The 13,916-nt window shown below is 41.0% G+C and overlaps 1 protein-coding gene across 1 annotated transcript in view; it reads left to right on the top strand.

Moving 5' to 3' along the window:
* The window catches only part of LOC140191529 (uncharacterized), a 60,155-nt gene extending 46,801 nt beyond the window's left edge, over positions 1–13,354 (top strand). The window contains exons 10-12 of the mRNA XM_072249021.1: positions 2,018–2,188; positions 10,626–10,744; positions 13,146–13,354. Of these exons, the coding sequence (XP_072105122.1) occupies positions 2,018–2,188; positions 10,626–10,744; positions 13,146–13,354 (499 nt within the window). The remainder of the gene's footprint in view (positions 1–2,017; positions 2,189–10,625; positions 10,745–13,145) is intronic.
* Positions 13,355–13,916: the final 562 nt, after the last annotated feature.

Below are 13,916 nucleotides of genomic sequence, written 5' to 3'. Positions count from 1 at the left end.
GCTTGGAGGTCAGTGACTAGTGGTTTTCTGCAGGGATCTCTTCTAACACATCTGCTCTATGTGAGTTTTATAAATGACTTAGATGAAGAAGTGGAATGGTAGGTGAATAAGTTTTCAGATGATACAAATTTTGGTGCTATTGGGGATAGTGTAGAAAGTTGTTGTAAGTTACAATGGGACTTTGAAAGGATGCAGAGCTGGGCTGAGAAATGGCAGATGGAATTCAATACAGAGAAGTGTGAAGTGATACACTTTGGAAGGATGAACTTGAAGGCAGAATACAAGGTTAATGATAGTATTCTTAGCAGTGTGCAGGAACAGAGAGATATTGTGGTCCATGTCCACAGATCCCTCGAAGTTGCTGTGCAAGTTGATACGGTGGGTTACGAAGGCATATGGTGTGATAGCCTTCATTAGTCATGATTGAGTTCAAGAGCTGTGGGGTAATACTGCAGCTCCATAAAACTGGACCATAATTGGATATTGTGTTCAGTTCTGGTCACTTCATTATAAGAAGGATGCGAAAGTTTTAGAGGGGGCTTAGTGGAGATTTACTAGGATGCTGCCTGGATTAGAGAATATGTTTTATGAGGAAAGGTTTAGTGAGCTAAAGCTTTCCTGTTCAGAGTGAAGAAGAATGAGAAATGACTTGGTAGAGGTGTATAAGATGGTAACATGCGTAGAAGGAGAGGAGGCAGCACCCTTTCCCAATAAACCCAACGATTTGAGCTCCATAGCCATCTGTGGTAATGTATTCCACATATTCACCATCTTCCACCTAAAGAAATTCCCCTCATCTCTGTTCTAAAGGAATATCTTTCTATTTTGAGGCTGTGCCCTCTGGTCCTAGATTCTCCCACTTTTGGAAATATCCAGTCTATGTTCAGGCAATATAGGCCTCTTAATGTTTCAATGAAATTGCCCTTCATTCTTCTAAACTCCAGTGGGTGCAGGCCCAGAGCCGTCATATGATTCTCATATATTAACGCTTTCATTCCCGTGAACCTCCCCTGGACCCTCTCCTTATCCTTTCTTAGATTAGGACCCAAAACAGGTCATAATATTCCAATCGTGGTCTGACCAATGTCTTATGAAACCTTAGCATTACATCCTTACTTTTATAGTATATTCCAGTTCTCTTGAAATGAATAGTAATATTGCATTTGCTTTTTTTTTAACCACTGACTCATACTACAAGTTAAGTTTTAGAGAATCCTGCAGGATTCTCAAGTCCCTTTTCACCTCTGATTTCTGAATTTTCCGCCCATTTAGAAGATAACTTACATCATTAATCCTTCTACCAAAAAGCATGACTATGCATTTCTCTGCACTGCATTGCATCTGCCACTTCTTTGCCCATTTACTAATCTCTCCAAGTCCTTCTGCAGACTTCCTGCTTCATTAACACTACCTGCCCCATCTGCATACCTGGCCACAGAGCCCTCAATTCCATCATTCATATCATTAACCTATAATGTTACAAGTAGTGGACCTAACACTGATATCTATGGAACACCATTAGTCACCAGCAGCTGACAGGAAAAGACCCTTTTATTCATACTTTTTGACTTCTGTAAGACAGTCAATTTGTCCATGCTAGCCTTTTTCCTCTAACGTATAGGCTCTTATCTTGTTTGGCAGCCTCATGTGCTGCACCTTGTCAAAGGCCTTCTGAAAATCCAAGTAAATAACATCCACTGACTCTCTTTTGATTCCCCTGTAGTATCCTGAAATAAAAAGGGGATAATCACCAGGGACTCCTGCTCATAATCAATGGTACATGGGTGTATGACAAATGTTGCCTACAGTTATTTGATACTTCTAGTTTTTGCTGTTGTCTACAGGTGATCATTTGGATAGTAATGTGTGTTTGTGCAACCATATCCAACTTGTTAACTATCTGTAGAAAAGAAATCAGACAAAATCTAGGGAGGCATGCCAAAACTGGACAATTAAGATAGAGTTGTATGCTCTTTGAACTAACTTAATATCACACTTAACTTTCATTTTAATTTAGGTACCTTCATGGCTGGTTGGTAGTTGGTTTGCTTCTGGCTGTCATATTTACACATGTGGCCGACGTGATTTTGCAGAAGGATCTCTCAGTTGGTTGGCTTCATCGGCAGCTAGTAGCTGTGACCCTTCCTGCTCTGTGGCTTTGGAATGTTAAACACTTTAGACCTTTCAGGTGAGTGCTACAGTACTTAGTGTTCAAATAAGATGCAGTGGAAGATGCCAAGATTATATATCGTTAGACCATAAGACATAGGAGCAGATTTAGGCTAGTCGGCCCATCAAGTCTACTCCACCATTCAATCATGACTGATCCTTTTTATTCCCCTCCTCGGTCCCACTCCCCAGCCTTCTCCCCGTAATCTTTGATGCTATGTCCAATCAAGAACATATCAATTTCCGCCTTAAATACACCTAACGATCTGGCCCCCACAGTAACAAATTCCACAAATTCACCACCCTTTGGCTAAAAAAATTTCTCCACATCTCTTTTTTAAATGGACGTCCCTTTATAATGAGGCTGTGCCCTCTTGTCCTAGACTCCCCCACCATGGGAAACATTCTTTCCACATCTACTCAGTCTAGGCCTTTCAACATTTGAAAGGTTTCAATGAGATCCCCCCTTCTCCTTCTAAATTCCAGCAAGTACAGGTGCAAAGCCATGAAACGTTCCTCATATGATAACCCTTTCATTCCTGGAATCATTCTTGTGAACCTCCTCTGAACCCTTTCCAACGCTAGCACGTCTTTTCTCTGAAAAGGAGCCCAAAACTGTTCACAATACTCAAGATGAGGCTGCACCAGTGCCTTATAAAGTCTCAGCATCATATCCCTGCTCATATATTCTGGACTCTCTTGATATGAATACTAACATTGCATTTGCCTTCCTCACCGCTGATTCAACCTGCAAGTTAACATTTAGGGTGTTCTGCACAAGGACTCCCAAGTCCTTTTGCATCTCAGGTTTTTGAGTGTTCTCCCCGCTTAGAAAATAGCCTGCACATTTATTTCTTCTACTAAAGTGCATGACCATGCACCTTCCAACACTGTATTTCATTTGCCACTTTCTTGCCATTCTCCTAATCTGTCTACGTCCTTCTGCAGCCTTCCTGTTTCCTCAACACTACCTGCCCCCCCCCACTAATCTTAATATCATCTGCAAACTTGGCAACAAAACCATATATTCCATCATCTAAATCACTGATACAGCAGCATAAAAAGAAGTCCCAACACTGACCCCTGTAAAACACCACTAGTCACTGACAGCCATGACTTTCATAACATTGCCCTTTTGACACGCCTTTTCCTATTTCCCGTTATAATCTGTAATCCGACCTGTATATAGGTTTGGGGTCCTTTTACCCTTGCAGTTTCTTCACTCAACCCACAAAGATTCAACATCTTCCAATCCTATGTCACATCTTTCTAATGATTTGATGCCATTCTTTACTAGCAGAGTCACACCACCCCATCTGCCTACCTTCCTATCCCTCCAATATAACAAGTAAACTTGGACATTCAGCTCCCAAATACAACCACCCTTCAGCCACAACATCATACCTGACAATTATAACAGTGCAACAAGATCATCCACCTTATTTTTATACTTCTTTGAGATATAACACTTTGAATACTGTATTTGCTCTCCATTTTGATCTTGCACTAATGTACTGATACTCACCCTGCTGGCTGCAATTTTGTTCTATCATCTTCCTGTCCTTCCTGACAGTCTGACTGCACGCTATCTTTGCTTTTTTAACATCCTCCCTATCCTGAGTCCCTTCGCTCCAGATCCCAACCCCTGCCAAATTAGTTTAAACCCTCCCCAACAGCTCTAATAAACCTGCGCATGAGAATATTGGTCCCCCTCAGGTTCATGTGCAACCCATTCCTTTTGTATAGGTCATACCTCCCCCAGAAGAGATCCCAATGATTCAAGAACCTGAAGCTCTGCCCCCTGCACCAACTTCTCAGCCACCCATTTATCTGCCAAATAATCCTGTTTCTACCTGCACTGGCGCGTGGCACTGGTAGCAATCCAGAAATTACTCACCTGGAGGTCCTGCGTCTCAGCTTTCTGCCTGGCTGTCTATATTCTCTCTTCAGGACCTCTTTGCTTTTCCTTCCTATGACATTAGTACCAATATGTACCACGACATCTGGCTGCTCTTGCTCCCCCTCCAAAATGCTGTGGGCACAATTGGAGGCATCTCTGACCCTGGCACCTGGGAGGCAACGTATCATCCGGGTGTCCCATTCACATCCACAGAATCTCCTGTCTGTTCCTCTGACTATTGAGTCCTCCATCACTGCCACTCCCCTCTTCTCCCTCTTTCCCTTCTGCACCACATACCCATGCTCAGTCCCAGTAACCTGGTCCCTGGGAGGTCATCTCCCACAACAGAATCCAAAACAGTATATTTATTATTGAGGGGAATGGCCACAGGGGAGCTCTGCAGTAACTGCCTATTCACCATCCCATTCCTTCTCCTGACAGTCTCCCAACTACCCGCCTCCTGCAACTTAGGGGTGACTAATTGCCTGTAACTCCAATTGATGATCTACTCACCCTCCCGTAGAATTCAAAGGTCATCCAGCTACTGCTCCAGATCCCTAGCACGGTCTTCAAGGAGCTGCAGCTGGATGTGCTTCACATAGATATAGTTCCCTGGGAGACTCTGTGTCTCCCAGGACTCCAAATTCCAGCATGAAGGTCACACAGCGACCATTTAAACTGCACTAAGTACCCCTGACACAGTATTAGAAAAGAGAAACTTAACAGATACTTACCTGGACAAGTTACCCAGAGCTAATGCCTTTTCCAAGCCAAAGCATGACACTCCCTCTCTCACCACTGGCCTAGTCCCAACAATGACCACTCCGCTTGTCCCTCCTGTACTTTTACTTATTCCTCTCTGCACTGCTCCTGCTGCTGACTGGACTGCCGGAATGACATTGAACACCTGCGAAGCTCTCCTTTTAAATGAGCGCTGCCGATCTGAGAGTAATCTCCTCGCTGTGTGCTACTCATGCCACTGATTGGGCTGCCGAATGCCCAATAGTAATTGTATCTGCCTCTACCACCACCTCTGAGCAGTTGCTCTGCAATCCTCCACTCTAAATGCCAAAAAAAAGTCTCTGACATGACTACCTACACTCTCCTCCAGTAACCTTAAAACTATACCCCCGATCAATGTTCCCTCTAATTTGTAATGACCAATGTGCACAAAAATCTTGTGCTGTTCAATTTTTTGCCCAGTGACATGAATTTTATATCGAGAGTAATTCATTTTAACTGTTAATAAAACACTGTCGTTAAGAACTTTACTCTCTTCTGGGTTTGATCATTTTTGCTCTTGTTCATCTGCCCTCTCACAAAACATACGCAGCAGGCCTGCTGCGGGTAATGAAGGATTTTCTCATCGGATTTATCCATGTAAGTATGTTTCCTGCCTTTAGAAGACTTTTTTCCCTTTGGGATGTATATATCTCTTACCTTCCGAATTGCTTCCAGAAATTTCAGCCTTTGCTGCTCTGCCGTCATCCCAGCCTCTCCTTGCTAGGCTCTGTTTGTAAATCAACTACCTCACCTTCAGCACTTGCACTCCAATTCCACTTAATATATGTCTTTTATCATCTTGTCAAGTAACCTCTCATTGTCTTTCTCTCCAAAGAAAAAATCCCTATCCCTATCCTCATAAGACATTCTCTCTAATGCAGGCTGCATCCTGGTAAATCTCTGCACCCTCTCGAAAGCTTTACATCCTTCTTATAATGAAACACAATAACCAAACACAATATTCCACGTGTGGTTTAACCAGGGTTTTATAGAGCTGCTACATTACCTCATGGCTCTTGTGAGTGAGGGTAGGACTGATCAGGGATACAGAAGGAAATGTGCCTGTAGTCAGAGAAGGTAGGGGAATTCCTTAATGAACACATTGCTTCAGTACTCACTATTGATAGGGACCTTGACATTTGTGAAGACAGCATAAAACAGGCTGATGTACTAGAACATGCTTACATTCGTGGTTAAGAAAGCATACGGTGCATTGGCCTTCATCAATTGTGGGATTGAGTTTAGGAGCCGAGAGGTAATGTTGCAGCTATATAGGACCCTGGTCAGACCCCACTTGGAGTACTGTGCTCAGTTCTGGTCGCCTCACTGTAGGAAGGATGTGGAAACCATGGAAAGGGTGCAGAGGAGCTTTACAAGGATGTTGCCTGGATTGGGGAGCATGGCTTATGAGAAGAAGTTGAGTAAACTTGGCCTTTTTTTCTGGGAGCGACGGAGATGAGAGGTGATCTGATAGAGGTGTATAAAATGATGAGAGGCATTGATCGTGTAGATAGTCAGAGGCTTTTTCTCAGGGTTTAAATGGCTAGCACTAGAGGTAGTAGGTACAGAGGAGATGTCAGGGGTAAGTTTTTTATGCAGGGAGTGGTGAGTGCGTGGAATGGGCTGCTGGCGACAGTGGTGGAGACGGATACGATAGGGTCTTTTAAGTCAAGGACATGTTCGGTACAGCTTTGTGGGCCGAAGGGCCTATATTGTGCTGTAGGTTTTCTATGTTTCTATCAAGAAAGAAGATGTCCTGAAAATTTTGAAAAAACATTAGGATCGATAAGTCCCTGGGGCCGGGTGGGATATACCTCAGGTTACTACGTGAAGCGAAGTATGAGATTACTGCCCTTTGACAATTATCTTTGCATCATCACTAGCCAATGGTGTAGAACTAGATGATTAGAGAGTGCCAAATGTTATTCCTTTGTTCAAGAAAGGGAGTAGGGATAATCCTGGAAATTATAAACCAGTGAGTCTTACTTGAGTGGTGGACAAATTATTGGAGAAGTTTACCTTAGAGACAGATTTTATTAGTATGAAGAGATGCATAGTCTGGTTAGGGATAGTCAGCATGGCTTTGTGAGTCATGCTCATGAGCCTGTGGAATGACTCACAAAGCCAGATTGAATTCTTTAAGGATGTAAAGATAGCCAAGCTGTTCCATTATTTAAGAAAAAGTCATTGAAGATAGGTAAAGTTGTTCCATTATTTAAGAAAGGCTCTAAGAATAAGTTGGGAAATTATAGGTCAATGAAACTGACATCAGCAGTGGCAAATTATTGGAAGATATTCTAAGGAACTAGATAAGTATTTGGATAGACAGAGCCTGATTAGGAATAGTCAACATGGCTTTAAGTATGGTAGCTTTTTTCTAACAAACAGATTTTTCAAGGAAGTTACCAGGAATGTTAATGAAAGAAATGCAGTGGATGTTTTCTACATGGAATTTAGCAAGGCTTTTGACAAAATGCCTTATGGGAGGCTGGTCAAGAAGGTTTCTGTCACGTGGTGTTCAGGATGTGATAGTAAATTAAATTCAGCATTAGCTTTGTGGGAGAAGCCATAGAGTGGTAATAGATGTTGCCTCTCTGACTGGAGACTAGTAGTGTGCCACAGGAAGCAGCACTGGGTCCATTGTTTGTCACTTATATCAATGATCTGGAAGATGATGAAGATGATGCGGTAAATTGGATCAGAAAATCTGTGGATGACACCAAGATTTGGGGTGTAATGAACGGCGAGAAAATCTTTCAAAGCTTGCGGTGGGATGTGGACCAGCTGGAAAAATGGGCTGATAAATGGCAGATAGAATTTAATGTAGACAAGTGTGATGTGTTACACTTCGGGAGGACCATCCAGGGTAGGACTTACACAGTGAATGATAGGACATTGAGGAGTGCAGAAGAACTGAGGAATCTGGAAATATAGAACCATACTTCTTTGAAAATAGTGTCACAGGTAGATAGGGTTGTAAAGAGAGGTAGTCTTTGGTTCATAAATCAAGGTATTGGCACAGGACTTTGGATGTTATGTTGAAATTGTGTAAGACATTGGTGAGGCCTAATTTGGAGTATTGTGTGCAGATACAGTCACCTACCTGCAGGAAAGATATCATCTATAAGATTGAAAGAGTGCAGAGAAAATTAAAATTAGTTGCTGAGAACTGAAGACCTGAGATATTGGGAAGGTTGAATAGGTTACAACTTTGTTGCCTGGAGTGGAGGAGAATGAGGGAAGATTTGATAGAGAACCAAGATCCAAGATTCAAAACTGTTTAGTATCATTTAGCACAATATAGGGGAGAACAAAATAATTCTTTTGTTCTCCTTTTCATTCTGGATCCAATGTAGCATATAAAAACACACTAAGATAAAGAACACAATAATAAAAAAACACAGTATAAATGTACAAGATAGTGCATAAATATAGATTGAATGGATATACATAAAGTGGTGCTATGTATGAGAATGTGTGTACATAAGATGACTGACAGGAAATGATAAAATAATGGTAGTACGGGGTGTGGTGGTGTAGGTTAGTGGATAGAGGTGTTGATCAGCCTTACTGCCTGGGAAAGATAACTGTTTTTGAGTCTGGTGGTCCTGGCATGGACCCTAAATAGCCTTCTCCCTGACAGAATTGAACTAACAGTCCATGAGCAGAGTGGGCAGAATCCTTTATAATATTGCTGGCTTTTTTCTGGCACTTCTCTGTAAATATGTTCTTGATTGTGGCTAGCCTGGTGCTGGTGATGCGTTGGGCTGTTGACTACCCGTTGTAAGCCTTCCTGCCTGCCTCAGTGCAGTTTTTGTACCATGCAATGATGCAACACATTAGGATGCTCCCGACTGCGCATCTGTGGAAGGTCATAAGTAGTCCAGCTCTCTTCTGCTTCCTCAGAAAGTAGAGATGTTGGTGGGTTTTATTAATTGTTTAGATTGTGTTCAGAGGCCATGAGTGGTTGTGTGAGACCTGCACTCTCAGGAGTTTGAGGGGTGTGAGTGGTACAAGTTCTCCTGAAGTTGGTAACAATTTCCTTTGTCTTGTTGACATTGAGGAAGAGGTTATTTGTCTGGCATACAAAATGTATACAAAATTTTAAGAGGCATACAAAATTATGAGGTGTATAGGTAGATTTTATGACTGAGGTTGGGTGAGATGCAAACAAGAGGTTGTGGTTTAAGGGTGAAAGATGAAATATTTAAGAGGAGCATCAGGGGAAATTCTTCAGAGGGTGGTGTGAATGGGGAATGAACAGCCAAAGGAATGGGTGGATGTGAGTAAGATGTTAACATTCAAGAGAAATTAGGATAAGTGAATGGATGGGAGGGAAATGGAGGGCTATGGTCCAGATATGGGTTGATAAGACCAGACAGAATAACAGTTTGAAATGGACTAGATGGTTTGAAAGTCCCGCTTCTGTCCTCTACTCCTCTATAAGTCTATGACTATATGTCCTAGTTCTTTGTTTTTAAACTTGCTTCTTCGTATGTATGTGTGTTTTAATGTTTTAATTTTTCCATTGTTTTATGTTTCAAGGCCTTTCTGTATCTAAACAAATATTTAGTAATTTTGAATGTCCTGAGTGTCAAATTATGCACTGCTAAATACTGTGCTGTGCCCTGCTGATGTGCTAGGAGCAGGGTCTCCAGAAAGTGCAGGAAAACACAACATGGGTCAGGAAACAGAGAGCCTGCAGAGAGACTTAGATAGTTTAGGGGAATGGGCAAAGAAGTGGCAAATGAAATACAATGTTGGAAAGTATATGGTCATGCACTTTGGTGGAAGAAGTAAACAGGCAGACTATTATTTAGACGGGGAGAGAATTCAAAATGCAGAGATGCAAGGGGACTTGGGAGTCCTTGTGCAGGATACCCTAAAGGTTAACCTCCAGGTTGAGTTGGTGCTGAAGAATGCAATGTTGGCATTCATTTCTAGAGATATAGAATGTAAATGCAGGGATGTGATGTTGAGGCTCTGTAGGCACTCATGAGACCACACTTGCAATATTGTGTGCAGTTTTGGGCTCCTTATTTTAGAAAAGATATACTGACATTGGAGAGGGTTCAGAGAAAATTCAGAAGAATGATTCCAGGAATGAAAGGGTTACCCTATGAGGAATGTCTGGTAGCTCTTGGGCTGTATTCCCTGGAGTTCAGGAGAATGAGGGAATGAGGGGGAAGCTCATTGAAACATTCGGAATATTAAAAGGCCTGAACAGATTAGATATGGCAAAGTAATTTCCCATGGTAGGGGAGTCTAGGACAAGAGGGCACGATGTCAGGACTGAAGGACATCCATTTAGAACAGAGATGCAGAGAAATTACTTTAGACAGAGGGTGGTAAATTTGTGGAATTTGTTGCCACGAGCAGCTGTGGAGGCCAAGTCATTGGGTGCATTTAAGGCATAGATAGATAGGTTCTTGATTAGCCAGGGCATCAAAGGATATGGGGAGAAGGCAGGGGAGTGGGGATGACTGGAAGAATTGGATCAGCCGATGATTGAATGGTGGAGCAGACTCGATGAGCCAAATGGCCTACTGTACTTCGGCTCCTATATCTTATGGTCTTATAGTACATGGCTAACAATCCCAGGTAGCAGATTTGTACCAGTACTTTTTAATACTAGCAAATTATATATACAGTATATATATATATATAGTTTTCACTTTATTTTTGAATCTTGTCTAACAAAATAAATTGCTGAAAAGGTGCAATATATACTGATAAGTAATTTTATGAATGGTGTACTTACTTTGTTCTGTAGGTTTATTGGACCATTTGTAATCATGATTGGCAAGGTTATCCCACTCATCTTTAAGTTCCTTTTCCTCTATGTACAGATCTTTATACCATTTGGATTTGGCTACTTCCTGATTTTTGGAGGTATGATGTATCTAACCAACTTAAAATGTAACAATATTATATTGCTTAAATGTTGCAGTGATATACATGACAAGAGAGCTTTAGTCATTTGGGATCAATTGACTACTAATTGCAGAGGTAGAAAATAATTATTGTTCAGAGTATATGTAGAGCCAGATCTGATCATTTATTGCATGTTGAATTACCTATTCATCTAGAAAATATACTGACACAAATATCCAGCAATCATTCAGGCTTGAAAATAGGTTTTAATATGGTTCTTTATGGAAGATCCACGCCAGTTTGCCCGTGTTCCATTTGAGTGTTATTTTAGTATGCACACCTTTTTTAAGTACTTGGACTGTTACAATGTCTTCCCACTGAAACCAAGTTAATTTGGTAGTCCCAGCCACCAGCTGAAATTAACCCGAGTTAATTGATATCATTTCAGCAACCCTTATACTTCTTCTGGAAGTGCTGAGTGCTAACTGCATATATTCAAATGCAGTGGACAAGGGAGGTATCAGTTAGACATAGCACAACATATAGTAGCTCCCCAATGTGTTTACTAAGCTTAATGTATCTGCATGATGCAAACCTAGAAGCATGTGACTGAAAGTCGTGATACTAGTTTTATATTGTGCCAGATATAAAGAAGAACATTTTTTTGGCATCTGACCATGGTTAGAACATACATTTTTCACCATAAATAATGCCAGACTTGTCATAGCAGAAGAAAATATATGAAAATTGTCCTTGTACCCAATTACTCAAAAAGACCAGATGAAGCTAGAATACTCTGTCTGGCCCTGCAGCACCACGACAGTTGCTGCGAACCCATGCTTTTCCCATTCATAAGACATAGGAGCAGAATTAGGCCATTTAGCCCATGAGTCTGCTCCACCATTTCATCATGACTGATTCACTTTCTCTTTCAGCCCCAATCTCCTGCCTTCTACCCTGTATCCCTTCATGCCCTGGTTAACCAGGAATTTATCAACCTCACCTTAAATATACCCAATGACTTGGCCTCCACAGCCGCCCTTGGCAACAAATTCCACGGATTCACCACTCTCTGGCTAAGGAAATTCCTCCTCATCACCATTCTAAAAGGACGTCCTTCTTTTCTGAGGCTGCTTCTTAGACTCCCCCAGCATAGGAAACATCCCGTCCACATCCACTTTATTAAAGCTCTTCAACATTTGATAGGTTTCAATGAAGACACCACTTGTTCTTCTGAACCCCATTGAGTAGAGGCCAATTTACATAGAAGAAACTTGTTCTAATACATATTGGCCTAGGTCTTATGCACAATAGGATACTGCTGTGTGAAGACTTTGCACAAAACTGATTCTGGCTTCCTATGCCACCTTAATATATGTTGCATAATGCTAGGTCTTCTGCCCTCACAGTGCATATGTACAAAGCTAAGCAGGGAGTTAAACACCTTCTCAAAGATCATCTGAGCCAGACACTTTCTTTCAGGGTTTTTATTAAGATTTTACTTGTGAAACTGAAGAAAGTTAAGTAAAATACCTATTAAATTTGGTCCCACAGTAGCATAGTGGTTAAGGCGATGCATATAAAGCTCAGGGTATCAGAGTTCGGAATTCAATCCCAGTGTCCTCTGTGGGGAGTTTGTGCATGCTCCCTGTGGAAAGCATGGGTTCTTCCCAGGTGCTCCGGTTTCCTTCATCACTCCAAAGTCATTCCGGGTAGGTTAATTGGCCATTGTAAATTGTCCCGTGCTTGGATTAGAGTTAAATCAGTGTTGTCAGGGGCTGCGGGGTGGCATTGCTCGAAGGGTCAGAAGGGCCTATTCTCCACTGTATCTCTAAATAAATAAATAAACGAACAGATATATAGATAGATAAATAAACAAACAAATAAATAGAAAGTTTCAGCATTGAATCGTCACACACCTGAATATACAAATACTGTCAATTATTCTCGCAATTTGTGTTAACCAAGGTAATATACACACGCAACACTCCATAACTATGTCGTGTAAACAAGAGTAAACTTGTGGCACAATGATATCCTAATAATGATAAGAGATAAACATAATACTTTCCTCAAAATGCTTATTGATATTAACAAAACTTAAGACTCACAGATATTGATGTTCATACAAAATTAACTGCTTACAAAATGAACTGTGCCTCTAGATGCCAGAACACTAGGTGCTGTATCATTTCAAACCTTTTTATTTTCTTTCCTTGGTATCTCTCTGCAGCTCAATTCTGCAAATCTTCCACAGCTGCCACTCTTGTAATCCCATAATAAAACAACAACTCCAGTGTTTATTTCTGTCTGTAATTTTGATATTTCATTAAACGTGTTTAATTGGCTATTTTTGGATCTAATTACTCTTGTTTCCAAGAATCCTAATTTTATTCCTTTTTTTAACTTTTTTTTGTAGGATCTAAAGAGCTACCAGAATTCAGTAACTTGTCAAGCTGTCTATTCACGATGTTTCGTATTAGTGTTGTTGATAATTACAATTATCAAGCAATGTATGAACGAGATACACTTATGACATACATACTTGTGGGAATGTTTATTGGATTAGAAGCAATTCTAGCTGTAAATCTCCTTATAGCAATGCTAAATCATGCATTAAACACGTAAGTTACATTAGCTTTTTTAACTTGTTTCAGTAGCAAGAATAATGGAATGTATAGTAACTATTACCCTATTAATGAAAATAAGAACTATAAGCTAACTTAACTAAATGATCCCTCAAATGCTAGAAAAAAGGCTCTAGGAATGTCGTGAAACATTGTGCCCCAGATGTCACCATTTTGGAGTACCTGGCAGCTTGCCAAAGTAAAAGATTGGAACATTAGAGCAGGGCACCTGTTTTTGTCAATTGTTTTGATGGATGACTGAAGAGGAGGAGGGGGTGTCTACTCATGAGGGAACCAGACAAGTGTAAATAGGCAACATCAGGAGGCAGATAAATGAGATGAATGGCAGGTGTCAATGACCAAATACATTGAGTCACTACAAAAGGTTTAGTGACTCCTGATACATGGTTATGGTTAGTGAATTTATCTGTCAATCCCATCTCCTACTGGCTGCATCATTGTCTTTACTCATTGCTAGATGTACTACATTTTCATCATTTAAATACCATAAATTTGCTCATTTAAGGCTTGAACATGCTCAAAAGCCTCACTAAAGCCCCACA

This window comes from Mobula birostris, chromosome 1 (genome assembly GCF_030028105.1).
Source record: "Mobula birostris isolate sMobBir1 chromosome 1, sMobBir1.hap1, whole genome shotgun sequence".
Classification (NCBI taxonomy): domain Eukaryota; kingdom Metazoa; phylum Chordata; class Chondrichthyes; order Myliobatiformes; family Myliobatidae; genus Mobula; species Mobula birostris.
This window is presented reverse-complemented; position numbering and strand designations above follow the sequence as displayed.